This window comes from Emiliania huxleyi (assembly GCF_000372725.1).
Source record: "Emiliania huxleyi CCMP1516 unplaced genomic scaffold EMIHUscaffold_62, whole genome shotgun sequence".
NCBI lineage: Eukaryota > Haptophyta > Isochrysidales > Noelaerhabdaceae > Emiliania > Emiliania huxleyi.
In genome coordinates this window covers 57,442-70,436 of record NW_005197351.1, presented here as the reverse complement: position 1 = coordinate 70,436, position 12,995 = coordinate 57,442, and the positions used below count along the sequence as shown (strand labels likewise).

Genomic DNA, 12,995 nt, shown 5'->3' with positions numbered 1-12,995 from the left:
AAACTTCGCACACGACCACGGGCACCGCGGCCGAGCCGCCGCCCACCACGAAAGCAGGTCGCTTCCAAGCACGTAAAAATCCGAGCGCGGCTGCAAAAGCACAAGGTCCGCGTCAAGCGTCCCGGCTGCGCCGCTGCAATGTGGGTTCGTGAGAAGGTGGCCAAGTTCATCACCTCCGCAGCCTCGACCAAGTATCCGACTCGCCGGTGCGCGCACCCTGCAGCTGCACGCAGCATTGCACTGCAGGCATGCCGCACCATATTGATTGGCCATTGCACAACTCACGATCTCCTCCCGCCCTCTCCGCTGCAGCCTTTCCGCGGAGACGCTTCCATCGCCACGCGAGATGCGGGCAAGCACGAAAACGAAGGCCGCTGCCAAGCGCGCCACTGCCGAGGCCAAGCCCGCGGCTGCAGAGCAGTGCGAATAGTCCTCCGCCCCCACGACGGCAGCATCCCCGAGTCTCTTTGTCCACTACTCCCCAGCGTTGGCTGCTTCAGCGTACGTCGCCGCTCATGCTCTGGGAGAGCTGAGCGTGTGCGAGCAGTCCACCCGGGGAGGCAACCCAAACCCTCGCGCCGTGACTGCGGCATGTAGATAGAACGCCGAGCTCTGTTGTGGCCGGTGGCCCCGGCGCGAGAACCGAGATGTCCGAGTACCGTCTACCGAGACGTGCGTTCTATCCTTCTATGCGTGCGCGCGCGGTTGCGTGTCGTTCGACATTTAGACAGCAAGTTCGCAAATTTTACTTATCCTGCTGCGCGCCTCCCGCTCCAAAACGGGCACCTTAGGTTCTGCGCAGCAGAGAGCGTCGTGGGGCTTGCGTTGTGGGTGTGTCAAACTGTGACAGTTTCGGGACACGCACGGCGAAGGCTGTGCAGGGTTGCCCACCCCGCCGCCGGTCTGCGCCGCGGGTCAGCAGCTCGGGTCAGCAGTTGTCGTCGTGGAAGTCCCACTGCATCGACCCAGCCTGCTGGCCCTGCGTGAGCACCACTGTCTGGTTGTTGTCTGGCGGCCGGCTCTTCTTGGTCGCCGACGAGAGCATCGAGACGAGCGAGAGGCACATCGACTGGACGTCCATCTCGGGCGTCCAGTCGCCGTAGAGGATGTTGAGGCAGATCTTGCCGTCCGAGTAGATGTGCTCGTGCACGGGCGCCGGCCGCAGGAAGCGCACCTCAGGCGGCCTCAGCGGGTACTCTGGCGAGAAGCGCACGCGCAGCCGGTAGATTTCGCCCGCGTAGATGGTCTTGTTTGCGCCGGTGACGCGGACGACCCAGTCGGTGAGGCACTCGGCGTCGTCGACGAAGAGGCCTGCGGCCGAGCGGCCGGCTGGAGACGGCCCGCGCCGGGCGTGCCCTCGGGCAGGGGGCGGGGGCGGCGGCCGAGGGCGACGGCCGCGGGCGGTCTGCGCGTGCGGGTCCTCGGGACAGGGGGCGGGGGCGGGGGCGCGCGCCGAGGTCTACCGACGCCTTGAGGCGCCGGAGGTCACGCAGCACGCGCTTCCTCGCCGGCGGCGGCAGCTCCACCTGCGTCGGAACCGCGAGTGGCGGAGGCGCGCGCGCGCGGCGCGCGCGCGTGTGTGTGTGTGTGTGTGCGTGTGTGCTTTCGCGGCGGCGCGGGGTCGGATTCGAACACCAGTTCTTTCCTCGGCGCGGCTCAGCCCGTGGCGGGCGAGGCTCAGTGCTGTGAGAGGGGGTTCCTCATCCCCCGCGCCCGCGGCTGGGGCGGCGGCTGGGGCGGCGGCTGGGGCGTTGTCGCCTGGTGCAGCCGCTTGCGCTGCGTCCTCCACGACTCGTCGTCGGGCGCAAAGCCGGCCGTCTGCGTGGCGTCGCCAAGCAGGTCAGAGTGGTCCTGCTTGGCGTACTCGTGCGACGGCGAGAGCAGCGAGAGCAGCAGCCGCCACACCCTGCCCAGCACGGCCCAGCAACCGGTGGCGGCCGGCGGCGCCTCTGCAGCAGCGGTGGCGGCAGCCGCCGCCGGCGTCGGGAGCGGCACGTCCGCGTCGGGCAGCGGCGACAGTGGCGCCTCCTCCGCCTCCGAAGCCGCCACCGCTCTGCTCGGGTCGCTCGCGCCGTCCTCCGCGCCTCCGCGCAGGCGCAGCAGGAGTGCCGGCCGCGGGCGCCGCAGCGTGCCCCTGCTCGACGCGTGCGGCGGTGGCTTCAATGCCACGCGCTGAAGGCGGACGCCACCAGCAGCGGCGACGAGCGCTACTAGCTGCCAGGCGAGCTGCATGGTGGCGCTCGCAAAATTTGCGCAAAAAGAATCTTACAACAAAACTCCCTCGCACAACACTGGGCACGGGACTGGCGCGCACTGGCACGAACACAGGTAAAGAATTTTCCATCTACACAACACCGCGAGCGGCACCGAACGTACCGAGCGAAGGGCCGAGCGGAAGGAGGACGGGGAAGATGACTCAGAGGAGGACGAACCAGTGGAAATTCAGTTGTCAGATGTCACGATGCATCCGAAGGGGACCCCAGCGCCGGCATCATCCGTAGAGGCACAAGTGTTCAAAGAGAGAGTGGACCTGAGCAACAACATGACGTGTAGGCAAATGATCGGAGTGGGAGTCAGAAATGTGGTCCTTGCGCGAGGGGAGCTTGATAGACTCGAGGGGCCAGGATACGCCGCGAGGAGGATGGAGTTGCGCAAGGCGAAAGAAGCCGCGAGAACAAGGGATCGGCAGGCGGCGGCGTCGCAGGACGAGGCAGAAGAGAACGACGCGACAGAGGAGGAAGTGACAAGGGAGAGACCGACGAGAGTGGGACGGCCGCGAGGTGGCATGAAGGTTGCAGCGAGAAGCGGCGAGAGACTGCGAAAAGAGATACGAAGAGGCAGACTCCCCAGGGTGGGCGACGGCTAGCGCACCACACTCCTCTCCTTAAAATCCCTGTGTGGTGGCGGCGTGCCGTTCTCCCATCCCTCCCTTGGGTTGTGTGTTTTCTTTCTTTCTTTTTAGCGGCGTCGATCGTGCGCCCCAAGCTAACCAACCCTGGCCCTCGCCCCAACCTTTCCCTATCCCCAACCCTAAGCCCAATCGTAGCCCGGCCGCTCGCCCCAACCCCTGTCTGGTATAGCCCCAGCCGACTCCGCGTGAACTCTCGAGGGATCTCGAGTTGCGGAGCAATAGCATAGCATACGAACTCTGTTCACACCGAGCAGCTGGGAGTGGCGGGCTAGTAGCCTAGCTTTTGGGTAATATAAAAATCAAGACGGCCCCAACCCTGGCCCTCGCCCAACCCTAGCTAACGCACATCGCCCGCCTACCTAGCCAGCCTCACCCCCGCCCTCACCCTCACCCCGACCCTCGCCCTCACCCCACCCCTCGCCTGCCCTGACCGACGGCGACTCTGACCCCGACCCCCAATGACCAACCAGGTGCGTGGCGGCTTCGGCTCCGCCTCAGAGGAGCTCCGCAAACGCGGCAAGCATGTGTACGTATGCAAACGGCTGCTGCGTGTCGGTGTACGCAAAGGCTGCGCCGATAGCGCCGCGGGCATCGACGCACTTTTGCAGCACGAACGTCTTGTCCTGCGGCGTGATCTTCGTGTGGGGCGTGTCTGCCATCTCTTGCCACAAGCCTGCAAGTTGAAGTGAATCATGACACAGTCTTAGGTGGAGCAGTACTCGTCTAAGTGGAGTCGGCGTGCACAGCAGTCAGAATGTGCCTGCGATCCACGCCCACACAACCTGCGACTTAGACGGCAGTCGGCCCAGGATATAGCACGTTCCTTGTCGGTGACACAGAAGAAGAGGATCAGCGCAATCGCTGCATGAAAAAGAGTCAGGAGCCACATCCACACGTCACCAAAAACGGTGACGCGGACGGCACTACTGAAGATCGCGCGCCCAGGCCCAAAGGGCCGACAAAGAACGGAGTAGTCGTAGCGCTCAAGCTGGGGGACTTCTTTCGTGCCCGTCTCGCGGTCGGCGGTTGCCGCCTGGAACGTCACGCCGGCAACGGTGTACGTGATTACGTGCGTGAGTTGCACACTGGCGTCTTCAACCAGTTGCACGCTGGCGTCTGCAAGCCACTTGCTCACGCCGCGGAGGCCAGTCAGTCGCTGTTTTTTTGAGGGAATGGTTGGTGAGGGGAGCGGGCAGCGGGCGCCGATGCTGGTGGGCACTGGCCCTGCGTGATGGGAGACGGCATCGTTGATGAGACTTCAAACACGCACCGCGCGGTGCGTGTCGGGTGTAACACGACGCAGCCCGATCTGTTAAACTTCAGATCGGGCTGTGAATGTGGCCGTGAAGCCCTGCCACTCTTGACTTTGCGAGGGCGGCCGGCACGGCCGCACCACCCCTTACATTATACCTGGAGAGAGAGTACAAGGTGGAGAGAGAGAAAAAGTACGTACAAGGTTGAGCGCCACCACGCAGAACAAACAAAATCTCTCTCTCTCCACGCAGAGGGAGGGAGTCTTTTAGTAGCAGGTTGGGGTAGCGTTCAGTAGTGTTGATGGCAGTGTGTTCACAAGAGAAGCGAATGCGTACTCTTGTTTAGTAAGGTTCGAAAAAGAACCTTGTTGAGAGTGTGCGCCCGATATAAATAGCGCCGCCGATTAAACGTTCATTCGAGTTGATGAGGTCGCGCCGAATTCGCCTTGGGCTCGCCGCGTGAGGAGCTCGTGAGCTCTGCAGGGCAGCCTGTCCCTCATTGGGCACGCGGCACCGACGGACGCGGCACGGCCGTGGAGCCCGCATCGCCGAGCCACAGACAGTAGGGTCGCGACGTACCTGCATCAGCCGTCGCGCCGACAGGAAGGAGCTCAGGCGTCGCCGAGCAAAGACGCCGCTGCCGTTCCTTTTTCCCGTTCGCGCGGGTTTCCGTGGCGCATCCCAGCATCCTCGCCCGAGCTCTTTGCGCGCCGCGCGACCACTCTCGGTGTCTCGGGCAGCCTGTGATCCGGAGGCCTCCATGCATGCTGGAACTCGCCGCTCGGTCCTCCGTCGCGGATTTGGAGGCCAGAATCGAGGCCGCAGCCCCCCTAGGGGGGCTGGCCCTGCAGGGCCAGCCTTTGAGGGGTGTGTGTGTTGGGGTGTGTGTGTATGTTCGTCATTATGAAGGAGAGCGGGTCAAAAAAGGGCGACTGGGGCTCGGCTCCTTGTTTTGCTAAACAAAGGAAGTTGATTGTTTACACACACCCCTTTCTCTTTCGAAAACACACACCCCTTCAAGGAGCCGCTGAGGAGAGAATCGTTCAAAAACACACACCCCTTCAAGCTCTTCCGCAACCCGAATGCTCGATGATGACGAGACGGCGTTGTCCTCCTTCGTCGATGAATTCCTCGCTCCCGAGCCTGGACCAGCGGCGTTGGTGGCTCAGCGCGAGCGTCTCCCTCACTTGGTCCACCCGACTCTGATGCTGCCATGGAAACCGTCTGCCACGGCGCAGCCATCGCTCGAGCTGTCGCAGGACTGCCGCGCCGCTGCAGCCGTGCAGGCTCTCACACGCAGCGCTTGCGCCATGTCGCACCCGAGCGTACTCGGCCTCTTCCGCGTGGAGCAGAACGACGAGACGGTGCAAGTGGTCGAGGCGGCCCTGCTCCAGCCTCGCTGGGTGCCGCGGCAAAAATCAGTGAAAAGCGACGGCCGCTATGACAGCGGTGGTGGTGGTGACAGCGGTGGCGGCGGCGGCGGCGGCGGCGGCGGCGGCGGCTTCCTGCCGCTCGAAACAGGGACGAGCCTTTACCTTCCGTGCACGTACACGCTGCTGTCGCGGCTTCTGCCGCGCCGCCACACGCTCGTCTCGGGGAGGAGGGTTTGCGAGCTCGGATCTGGCCTCGGCCTGCTGAGCTGCCTGCTGCAGCGGCTTCGCCCGCCGCCCGCGAGGCTCGTAGCCACGGACGGCGACCCGTCCGTGCTGCCGCTGCTCTCCGCCAACCTGGCGGCGAATCGAGCCGACCCAGCAGAGGCAGACCAAGCAGCCGCCGTGGCCGAGCCCTTTGCGGCCGAGGCGGTGGCGCTGCGCTGGGGCGAGCCGCTGGATCAGGTGGGTGAGACTAGCAGCGGAGGGAGCGGGGTTCGGACTAGCAGCGCGCGTGGACGAGGCGAGTCGGGGCGTCGGCTCTACGCCGGCGATTGCACGCACCACTTCGCCCTTTGCAGGAGCTCGGCTCGTTCGACCTGGTGGTGGCGGCGGACGTGATCTTCTCCGCCGAGCCGCCCGCCGCCTGCTCGCGGCGGGGCCTCTCGCCCGCGACGGCGAGGCAGGCGAGCACGCCGCCGCGCGAGCACGCCGCCGCCGCCCTCCCAGGGTTTGGCGAGAGAGAGGCGAGGAGAGAGAGGGAGGGAGAGAGGGAGAGAGGCGAGAGAGAGAGAGGATGGGCCGCGGCACTTGACCCTTGCAGGTGGAGGCGCTGGTGCACACCGCCGCGGCGCTGCTCGATCCTCGCGCGGAGCCTCCCGCGCAGTTCATCGTCGCGAGCGAGCCCCGCGACCGCCTCGGGCCGGTCGCGGCGTGGGACCCTGTCCGGGCGCTGCCCGCCCTCGCCGAGGGAGCGGGCTTGTGCTGCGTCGAGCGGCACGAGCGCCGCCTCACCGGCGCGATGCGCCCCGACTGGGAGACGGACGTGAGCGTGTACGTGTTACGAACTTGAAGAAGCAGACGTGATCTCCTAAGACACTTGCTGCGGGGCGACCTTCGACCTTGAGTCCGACTCCTAGTTTAGTTTAGTTTCCAGCCGCGCGGCGGTGACTGCGCGCCACGCGAGCATGACCCGCTTACCGAGCGCTCCCCTCACACCAGCTACACGGCGCAACAGACCCCCTATCTGGCTAGGAGCCGGAACCCAGGACCAATGCCTCTCCACGCCGCGGTTCGCGTGCTCTGCGTCGGCCCGAACCCGGCGCTCCAAAAGGTGCTCTCCTTCCCGAGCAACGTCGAGCTCGGCGGCGTGAACCGTGCCGCGTCGTGCGACACGTACGTGGGCGGCAAGGGTCAGGGCGCCGCCCTGGCGCTCCACCGCTGGGCGGGAGGCAGCGGCGCGACGACCGGCGTGGCTCAATTCCTCGGCGGCGGCTCCGGCGACTTTGTGGACGCCGAGCTGAAAGCGGCCGGCCTGGCCACGCTCACCACTCGCGTGGGCGCTGCGACCCGGACGTGCACGACGCTGCTCGACGAGGCCAACAAGGGCGCTCCGACCGAGCTGATCGAGCCCTCCGGAGCGGTATCGGAGGCCGAGCTCGCCTCTCTGCTCGCCGCCCTCGACCAGGCGGCGCAAAACTACGACGCGTTTGCGCTCTGCGGCACCACGCCGCCCGGCGCGGGAGAGCTGTACGAGCGCGTCTGCTCCCTCCTCCTCGCGCGAGCGGACGGCGCGGACCCGCTGCTGCTGCTCGACGGCTTCAAGGGCGTCGAGAGGGTCCTCGCCTCGCGCCGTCTCGACATCCTCAAGCTCAACCTCGACGAGCTCCTCGCGCTGACAGAGAGGAGCGACGCCGACGCCGCCGCCGCCGAGCTCTTCGCCACCGTCCTCACCCGGCCGGGATGCGTGCTGGCCGTGACCGACGGCCCGCGTCCCGCGCTCATCTTCCTCGCGGGCGGCGGCTCCGCCTCGCTGCGCGTGCCAGAGATCCGCTGCGTCAACGCCATCGGCGCGGGCGACGTCTGCACCAGCATCTTCCTGTACCATGCGGCCGTGGCGCGCGAGGCGGGGCCGCTCGACCTCGACGCTGCGGCGTCCGCCTTTGCGTGGGGCCTGGCCGCCGCGTGCGCGCGCTGCCTGCAGGAGCTTCCCACCTTTGAGCAGGCGGCCGTGCACGCGATGAGGGAGAGGATCGTGATTGAGCGCCGAGGCTAGAGGGTAGAGCGCTCGCTCTCCCACACAGCCAAACATGTATACAAAAAACGCAGAGAGCGCGAAACCACACCGCGGCAAACCCCATCTATAGGAAAGAAACGTCGTACTTATGTGTCCTTGTGTGCTCGTGTTTGGGCCGAAGGGAACCGCGCGCCCTTTCATATGACGAAAGAGTCGGGTAACCGAAGGAACCCGAGCGCCGGCGCAACCAAGGAAGCACTCTCCTGTTTATTGCGACGCCCGCCTCGCCGCCGTGAGAGAGGCCCATAGCACGGCGCTCTGGGATCGCGCGCGGCACGCCTCGGCCCCGCCTCGCACCCTATCCACTCCTCGCGCTCGCACATCGCCTCAGGTGCTTACCCACATGTCCACCGAGGCCCCGACTGCGCCGCTCCAACGCTCCATGGGAGCTCGCGTCGTCATTAGTTTGATCCTGGCCGCCGCAGAAATGGCATATGCGTGCCAGTGCGAGCTGGCAACACCAAACTGCATCGAAGGGTGGTGCATCGCTGACAGTCACGTGAATCAGCACCATTCCATCACCTGGCCAGACGTGCACTTCTCTGCTCAGTCGCGCTTGACAATCCTTGAGCAGGGCAAATATGGCGTTACCTCTGGCAGCTGCGGCAATCGCATGAGTGTACTCAAATGCACGTCGCACCACAGCATGGGCGGATATCAGAAGTTCCTTGATCGCAACGTCTTCTTTGGGGGAGAAAGTTACGTCAAGAAGGAGGCTGCCGCGCTGCTTTCAGTTGTTTTTGGAACGTTTTTGCTTGCTCTATGGTTTGACAGTTGCTGCATAGGATACATTAGTTTCTTAGTTGCAATGGGAATGAGCATCTATCTTCTCCGTGCTGAGTGAGTAGGGTCGCGGAGGTTCGCACTTTAGTGCCCCTCGCAAGAGCCCCTCGCGCAAGAGCCCCTCCGGCGGATAGTTCTCTCAGCATGTTATGTCCTCTCAGTTATGCGTTATGTTCTCGGTCATGCGTTATGTTATTCTCTTAGTTGTGCGTTATGTTATGTTCGCTCAGCTGACGGCGCGGGGCGGACGTAAGCGACGGGGAGAGGCAGAGGGAGGTGGCCAGCCACCGGCAGTGAGGCGCACGGCGCGCACCTGGTTTGGTCGACCCTGGCAGCGCCGGCTGTCTGCGCCCGTCTCTCGACTGCTTTTTTTAGTCCGACACTCAGGTAAACTAGCACCGCTGTCCGACACTCAGGTAACTAGCACCGATGTCCGACACTCAGGTAACTAGCATCTGCTCGAGGTAGCTCTCGCCCCCCCGCACCCCAGCCCAACAGTCTTGCGCCATTTGTGTGGGGAGCAGGGGACGCGGCGCAGTTGTTCGAGGCGCAGTGAGATTGCGATACACCGGCACCCATACAGGGGAGGAAGGTGACCGCTGGATATTTCCTGCCACTCAGCATCGGTGGGCTGCAAGACGTCCAGGACGCTCTGTGACAAAGTCGTGCACCTCGAACCCGCGGACCTTACCCGTGTAGACGTCCAGGATGCCGTTTGTGAACACCATCCCGGAGCCTGACGAGGGGGTGATTTTGTCAAAAGGATCCATGTTGTCTACGCATTTGATAGGGTGGAGCTCATCTGCAACGGAGAGGTGTTCATTGATGAACACAAACGTCTTCTCGACTGTTGCGCTGTCGTCCGTCCACTCCAGGGACTCCTGCAGTTGCCTTCGATCACTTTCTAGATGATTATGTGAGCCAAAAGGAACATATATGTCGTGCATCCAGATGAGCCAGTTCTGAAACGCGGGGAGACCAGGTTTGTAAACCCAGCCGCCGTCCTCGCCATCTTGCCGCGTCCCGTCGGCACTGTGCCCCTGAGTGTGTCCCGCCTTGGCGGCACACACTCTCGACGAGGACAGTCCGGCCTACGGGAACGTGTCGCGCGCCAGCGACGGTTGCGGCGTGGTAGTTTCGAGTACGACGCGAAGATGGCACGACCACCGCCCTGCATTGCAGACCGGGCAAGGAGGGGCCTGCTCCCGTTCCGCGAGGAACAGGAGGTCTCCCCCCCCCTCCCCCGGCCTGAGCAGCGGCGTGTGGAAGGCAGCCCCGCTTGAGTCGAGGGCGGCTCGACCATTGCGCTGCATCAAAGACCAGAGGCCCCGTCAGTACAGATGGTCGCGCCGCCCCGCTCCGCCCCGCCCGCCGCCGCGCCGCGCCCCCGCCCGACGATTATTAATGCCCCCGACTGAATACCTCCCCCCAACGGAATTCTGGAATACAGACTATTAATAATTAATCATTAACACACAAGTAATTATACCACCCACTTCCACTATACTCCATCAGCAGCTCAGGCCTCAGCGCCGATCGCGCTGCACCTATGACTCGACCAGTGTGAAGGTGAAGAGATCCCACCGAGCGTGCGGGCAGCTGGCGGGCGGGAGGGGCAGCAGGAGCAGCATCATTGTCATCATCAGCAGCAGAGGAGCAGTGCCGCCGCGTCGCCGCCGCCGTCCGCGCGCCGCCGCCACCGTCCGCGCGCCGCCGCCAGCCCGTGTGCTGCTGCAGCCGCCTCCGCCGCCGCCGCCCGCCTCCGCAGTGTCCTCGCGCCCGCGGACAAAACCAGTCATATATTCACGAGCCGGTTTTGCAGAGCGCACAAGACCTGCATGACTCCGTTGCACGATCGGCCGGCGTTCGAGCCGGCGCTCTTATGCTGCCGGTTCGAATCCCGGTGGTCGTGTCCTCGCGGAGCGACGCGGATCGCGCGCGTGTGCGCCTGCGACAAGACGAGACGAGACGAGAAGCAGAAGCGAACGTCGATGTTTTTGCTGCCGCGGCCGCGCCGCGACCTCCCGTTTGTTTTGGCGCCGATGCAGCGCCGTCTCTCGCCGCGCGAGATGGCGCCGCCGCGGCGTCGGCGCCGCGATGCGATCAACCGCGCTCCAGCAGCGAGCTTGCAGAGCGGCTACCGACATGACAGTTGGCGACGGCGTCTAACCGTGGGTAGTCCGCCCCGCAAAAAAAGAATACACCTGGAGCAAAGGGGAGGAGCATCCGGAGGGTGGTTCACGCCTCGCACAACAGAGAGAGAGATGCGCTCTGCATGGTGGGACATAAAAGAGAGCGAGTACTTGGGCGAGTAGGCTGTGCGGTCAACGCTGCCGCGCGCGACTTTGCGCGCGAGGCGGCGCAGCTTTGGCGAGCCAACGCAGCTCTTTAATTAAACCTACCCATGACGGCAAAGCATCGTGTGCGTGACGTGTCAACAACGCCTAGCGCGCAGCGCGAACTCGCCCGGTACTGAGCCTAGCGCAGCGCGAACTCGCCGTCTGAGCCTAGCGCAGCGCGAACTCGCTCCTGTTCACAGCTGAAAACCCAAAAGCTCCATTTTACCACCTTTTGAGTAGTATGCGTACGGTGCCGGAGACCGGCCACATTCTCCCTGTCGCCCCACTCCAAGTGCCAAAGGACACAAAAAAGGAAAAAATCATGAAATTCACAAATTTTACCACCTTGGCGGTGCAGCCTCCCGGGCGCCTTGTCGCCATGTCCCACGGCAGCTCGTGGGACCCAACGCATGACTTCTACCCGGACCGCTCCATCTTTGTGGGCAACGCGACGCACATCGAGTGTGCGCCCGACGACGACTACTCGGAGCCCGCGATCGTGCTTGCGGCAGGCTCGGCGATGGGCGCGCTGCTGCTGTTCCTGATGTGGCTGAGCTCAGGGCTGGGCGAGGCGTCCACCGGCGAGCGCCCCCTCGCGACCAACCACTTTGGCCAGTTCTTCCTCATCCCGCCGTTCTTCCTTGCGATGGGCGCAGTCATCGGCTGGCGGGTGATCGACTGCACGCTCGGCTGCTCGTCGTGGGCAGAGTCGGCGCCGTCCATCTCCTTCTTCACAGCCAACGTCATGTTCGAGGGGTACGTGCTGCTCTTCATCATGCTCGTCCTCATCGCGTACATCTTCTTTGAGCGCGTCGACGAGATGGCGCGCAACCGAGTCAAGCGCGAGGCCGAGTCGGGCACGTCGAGCTACCGGTACTCGTCGCTCTCGGGGGAGTGGCTGATGCGGATGGGGTTCGCGCTGACGACCTTCACGGGGATCATGCCCTCGCTCGCCGGCAACTGCCACATGCAGCCCGACCACTACTACGAGTACTGCTACACCGAGGTGATGTCGTCGGGGCCGCACACGATTGGCATCGCGGGCGGGATCTTCCTCACCTTCTGCGGGTACCAGCTGCGCGCGGCGGGGCCGATCGCGGCTCACGTGGCGTCGGGGGCGCGCAACTTCTCCTGGCAGATGGCCTTCCTCACCCTCCTCATGGCGGAGATCACCTTTGGGCTCATGCTGTGCTACTTTATCACGTGGGGCTACTTTCTCACCCTCGCGGGGCCAAACACGAAGAAGGTCGACACATGCATCCTGCACACGACGGAGGACGCGTGCACGGGCGCCGACCTGCCGCAGCTGCAGCAGCAGTGGGCCGACCAGCGGGCGGGCGGGTGGCGCTGCCGCTGGGACCCCAATGTCGACTTTTACTTGTACCCGTGCACAAAGTTCAACTGCGACGCGGGCGGCCGCGTGACGCAAAACAAGTACTCGGTCATCTTCGAGTACCTGGGCTTCCTCTACTGGGCGATCGCGTGCGCGGGCATGACGCAGGCCATCGACGTGATGGACGACACGCCAGCCGAGACGAAGATGAAGGCCTTCGTCAAAAAGCAGCGCGGGACTGCCGCAAAAAAGCGTGCCGGTAGCATAACGCCAGCGGCGCGCGGCTACACGGCGTTGTCTTCTTAGTCTAGGTTCGGTCGCCTGACCCCCCTCTCGTGAGTGACTCGGTCCGCCCACGACCGCGCCGCGCCACCGCCTCTTTCCTTCTCGAGAGGGGAGAGGTGCAGCGCCTCGAGGCGGTGTGCACGCCGCCGCTCCCGCCACAGAGGAGCGCGGCCTGCGCGGCGGCGATGTACATGCAATTCAGCATGATTGGAGATCAGAGTTGCGTGTGTTTAGGGAAAGTATAAGACTCAGAACGTAGCTCAACTTCAACTCAAAACGCGCGCCCGCATTTCTCGGTGCACTCTCTGCATCTGCAATTGGCTTACGCTTAGTGCTTCTCTTATGCACGTATTTAGGGCTCGTTGTGCGAGTATATGGGACACGATGTCTCAATATGAGAGGTTTTGACTCCTACCGGCTCCTGA

The 12,995-nt window shown here is 64.1% G+C and overlaps 4 protein-coding genes across 4 annotated transcripts; 3 read left to right on the top strand and 1 right to left on the bottom strand.

Annotated features, from left to right (window-relative positions):
- The first annotated feature begins 99 nt into the window (after nucleotides 1–99).
- Nucleotides 100–748, top strand: EMIHUDRAFT_422237 (hypothetical protein). The gene is made up of 2 exons (XM_005763672.1): nucleotides 100–206; nucleotides 313–748. The coding sequence occupies exons 1-2, from the start codon at nucleotides 139–141 to the stop codon at nucleotides 428–430; spliced, it is 186 nt and encodes a 61-aa protein (XP_005763729.1). The 5' UTR covers nucleotides 100–138; the 3' UTR covers nucleotides 431–748.
- On the bottom strand, nucleotides 720–2,232 carry EMIHUDRAFT_452424 (hypothetical protein; the record flags this gene model as incomplete). The annotated part of the gene is made up of 4 exons (XM_005763671.1): nucleotides 720–1,311; nucleotides 1,454–1,526; nucleotides 1,865–1,906; nucleotides 2,050–2,232. The coding sequence occupies 4 exons, from the start codon at nucleotides 2,230–2,232 to the stop codon at nucleotides 929–931; spliced, it is 681 nt and encodes a 226-aa protein (XP_005763728.1). The 3' UTR covers nucleotides 720–928.
- Nucleotides 2,233–6,807: 4,575 nt separating this feature from the next.
- EMIHUDRAFT_214585 (hypothetical protein) lies at nucleotides 6,808–7,809 on the top strand (the record flags this gene model as incomplete). The annotated part of the gene is made up of 1 exon (XM_005763670.1): nucleotides 6,808–7,809. The coding sequence occupies one exon, from the start codon at nucleotides 6,808–6,810 to the stop codon at nucleotides 7,807–7,809; it is 1,002 nt and encodes a 333-aa protein (XP_005763727.1).
- Nucleotides 7,810–11,310: 3,501 nt separating this feature from the next.
- Nucleotides 11,311–12,843, top strand: EMIHUDRAFT_437597 (hypothetical protein). Its single transcript, XM_005763669.1, has one exon. It carries the CDS (start codon nucleotides 11,332–11,334, stop codon nucleotides 12,589–12,591), a length of 1,260 nt encoding a protein of 419 aa, XP_005763726.1. The 5' UTR covers nucleotides 11,311–11,331; the 3' UTR covers nucleotides 12,592–12,843.
- The last annotated feature ends 152 nt before the right edge of the window (nucleotides 12,844–12,995 follow it).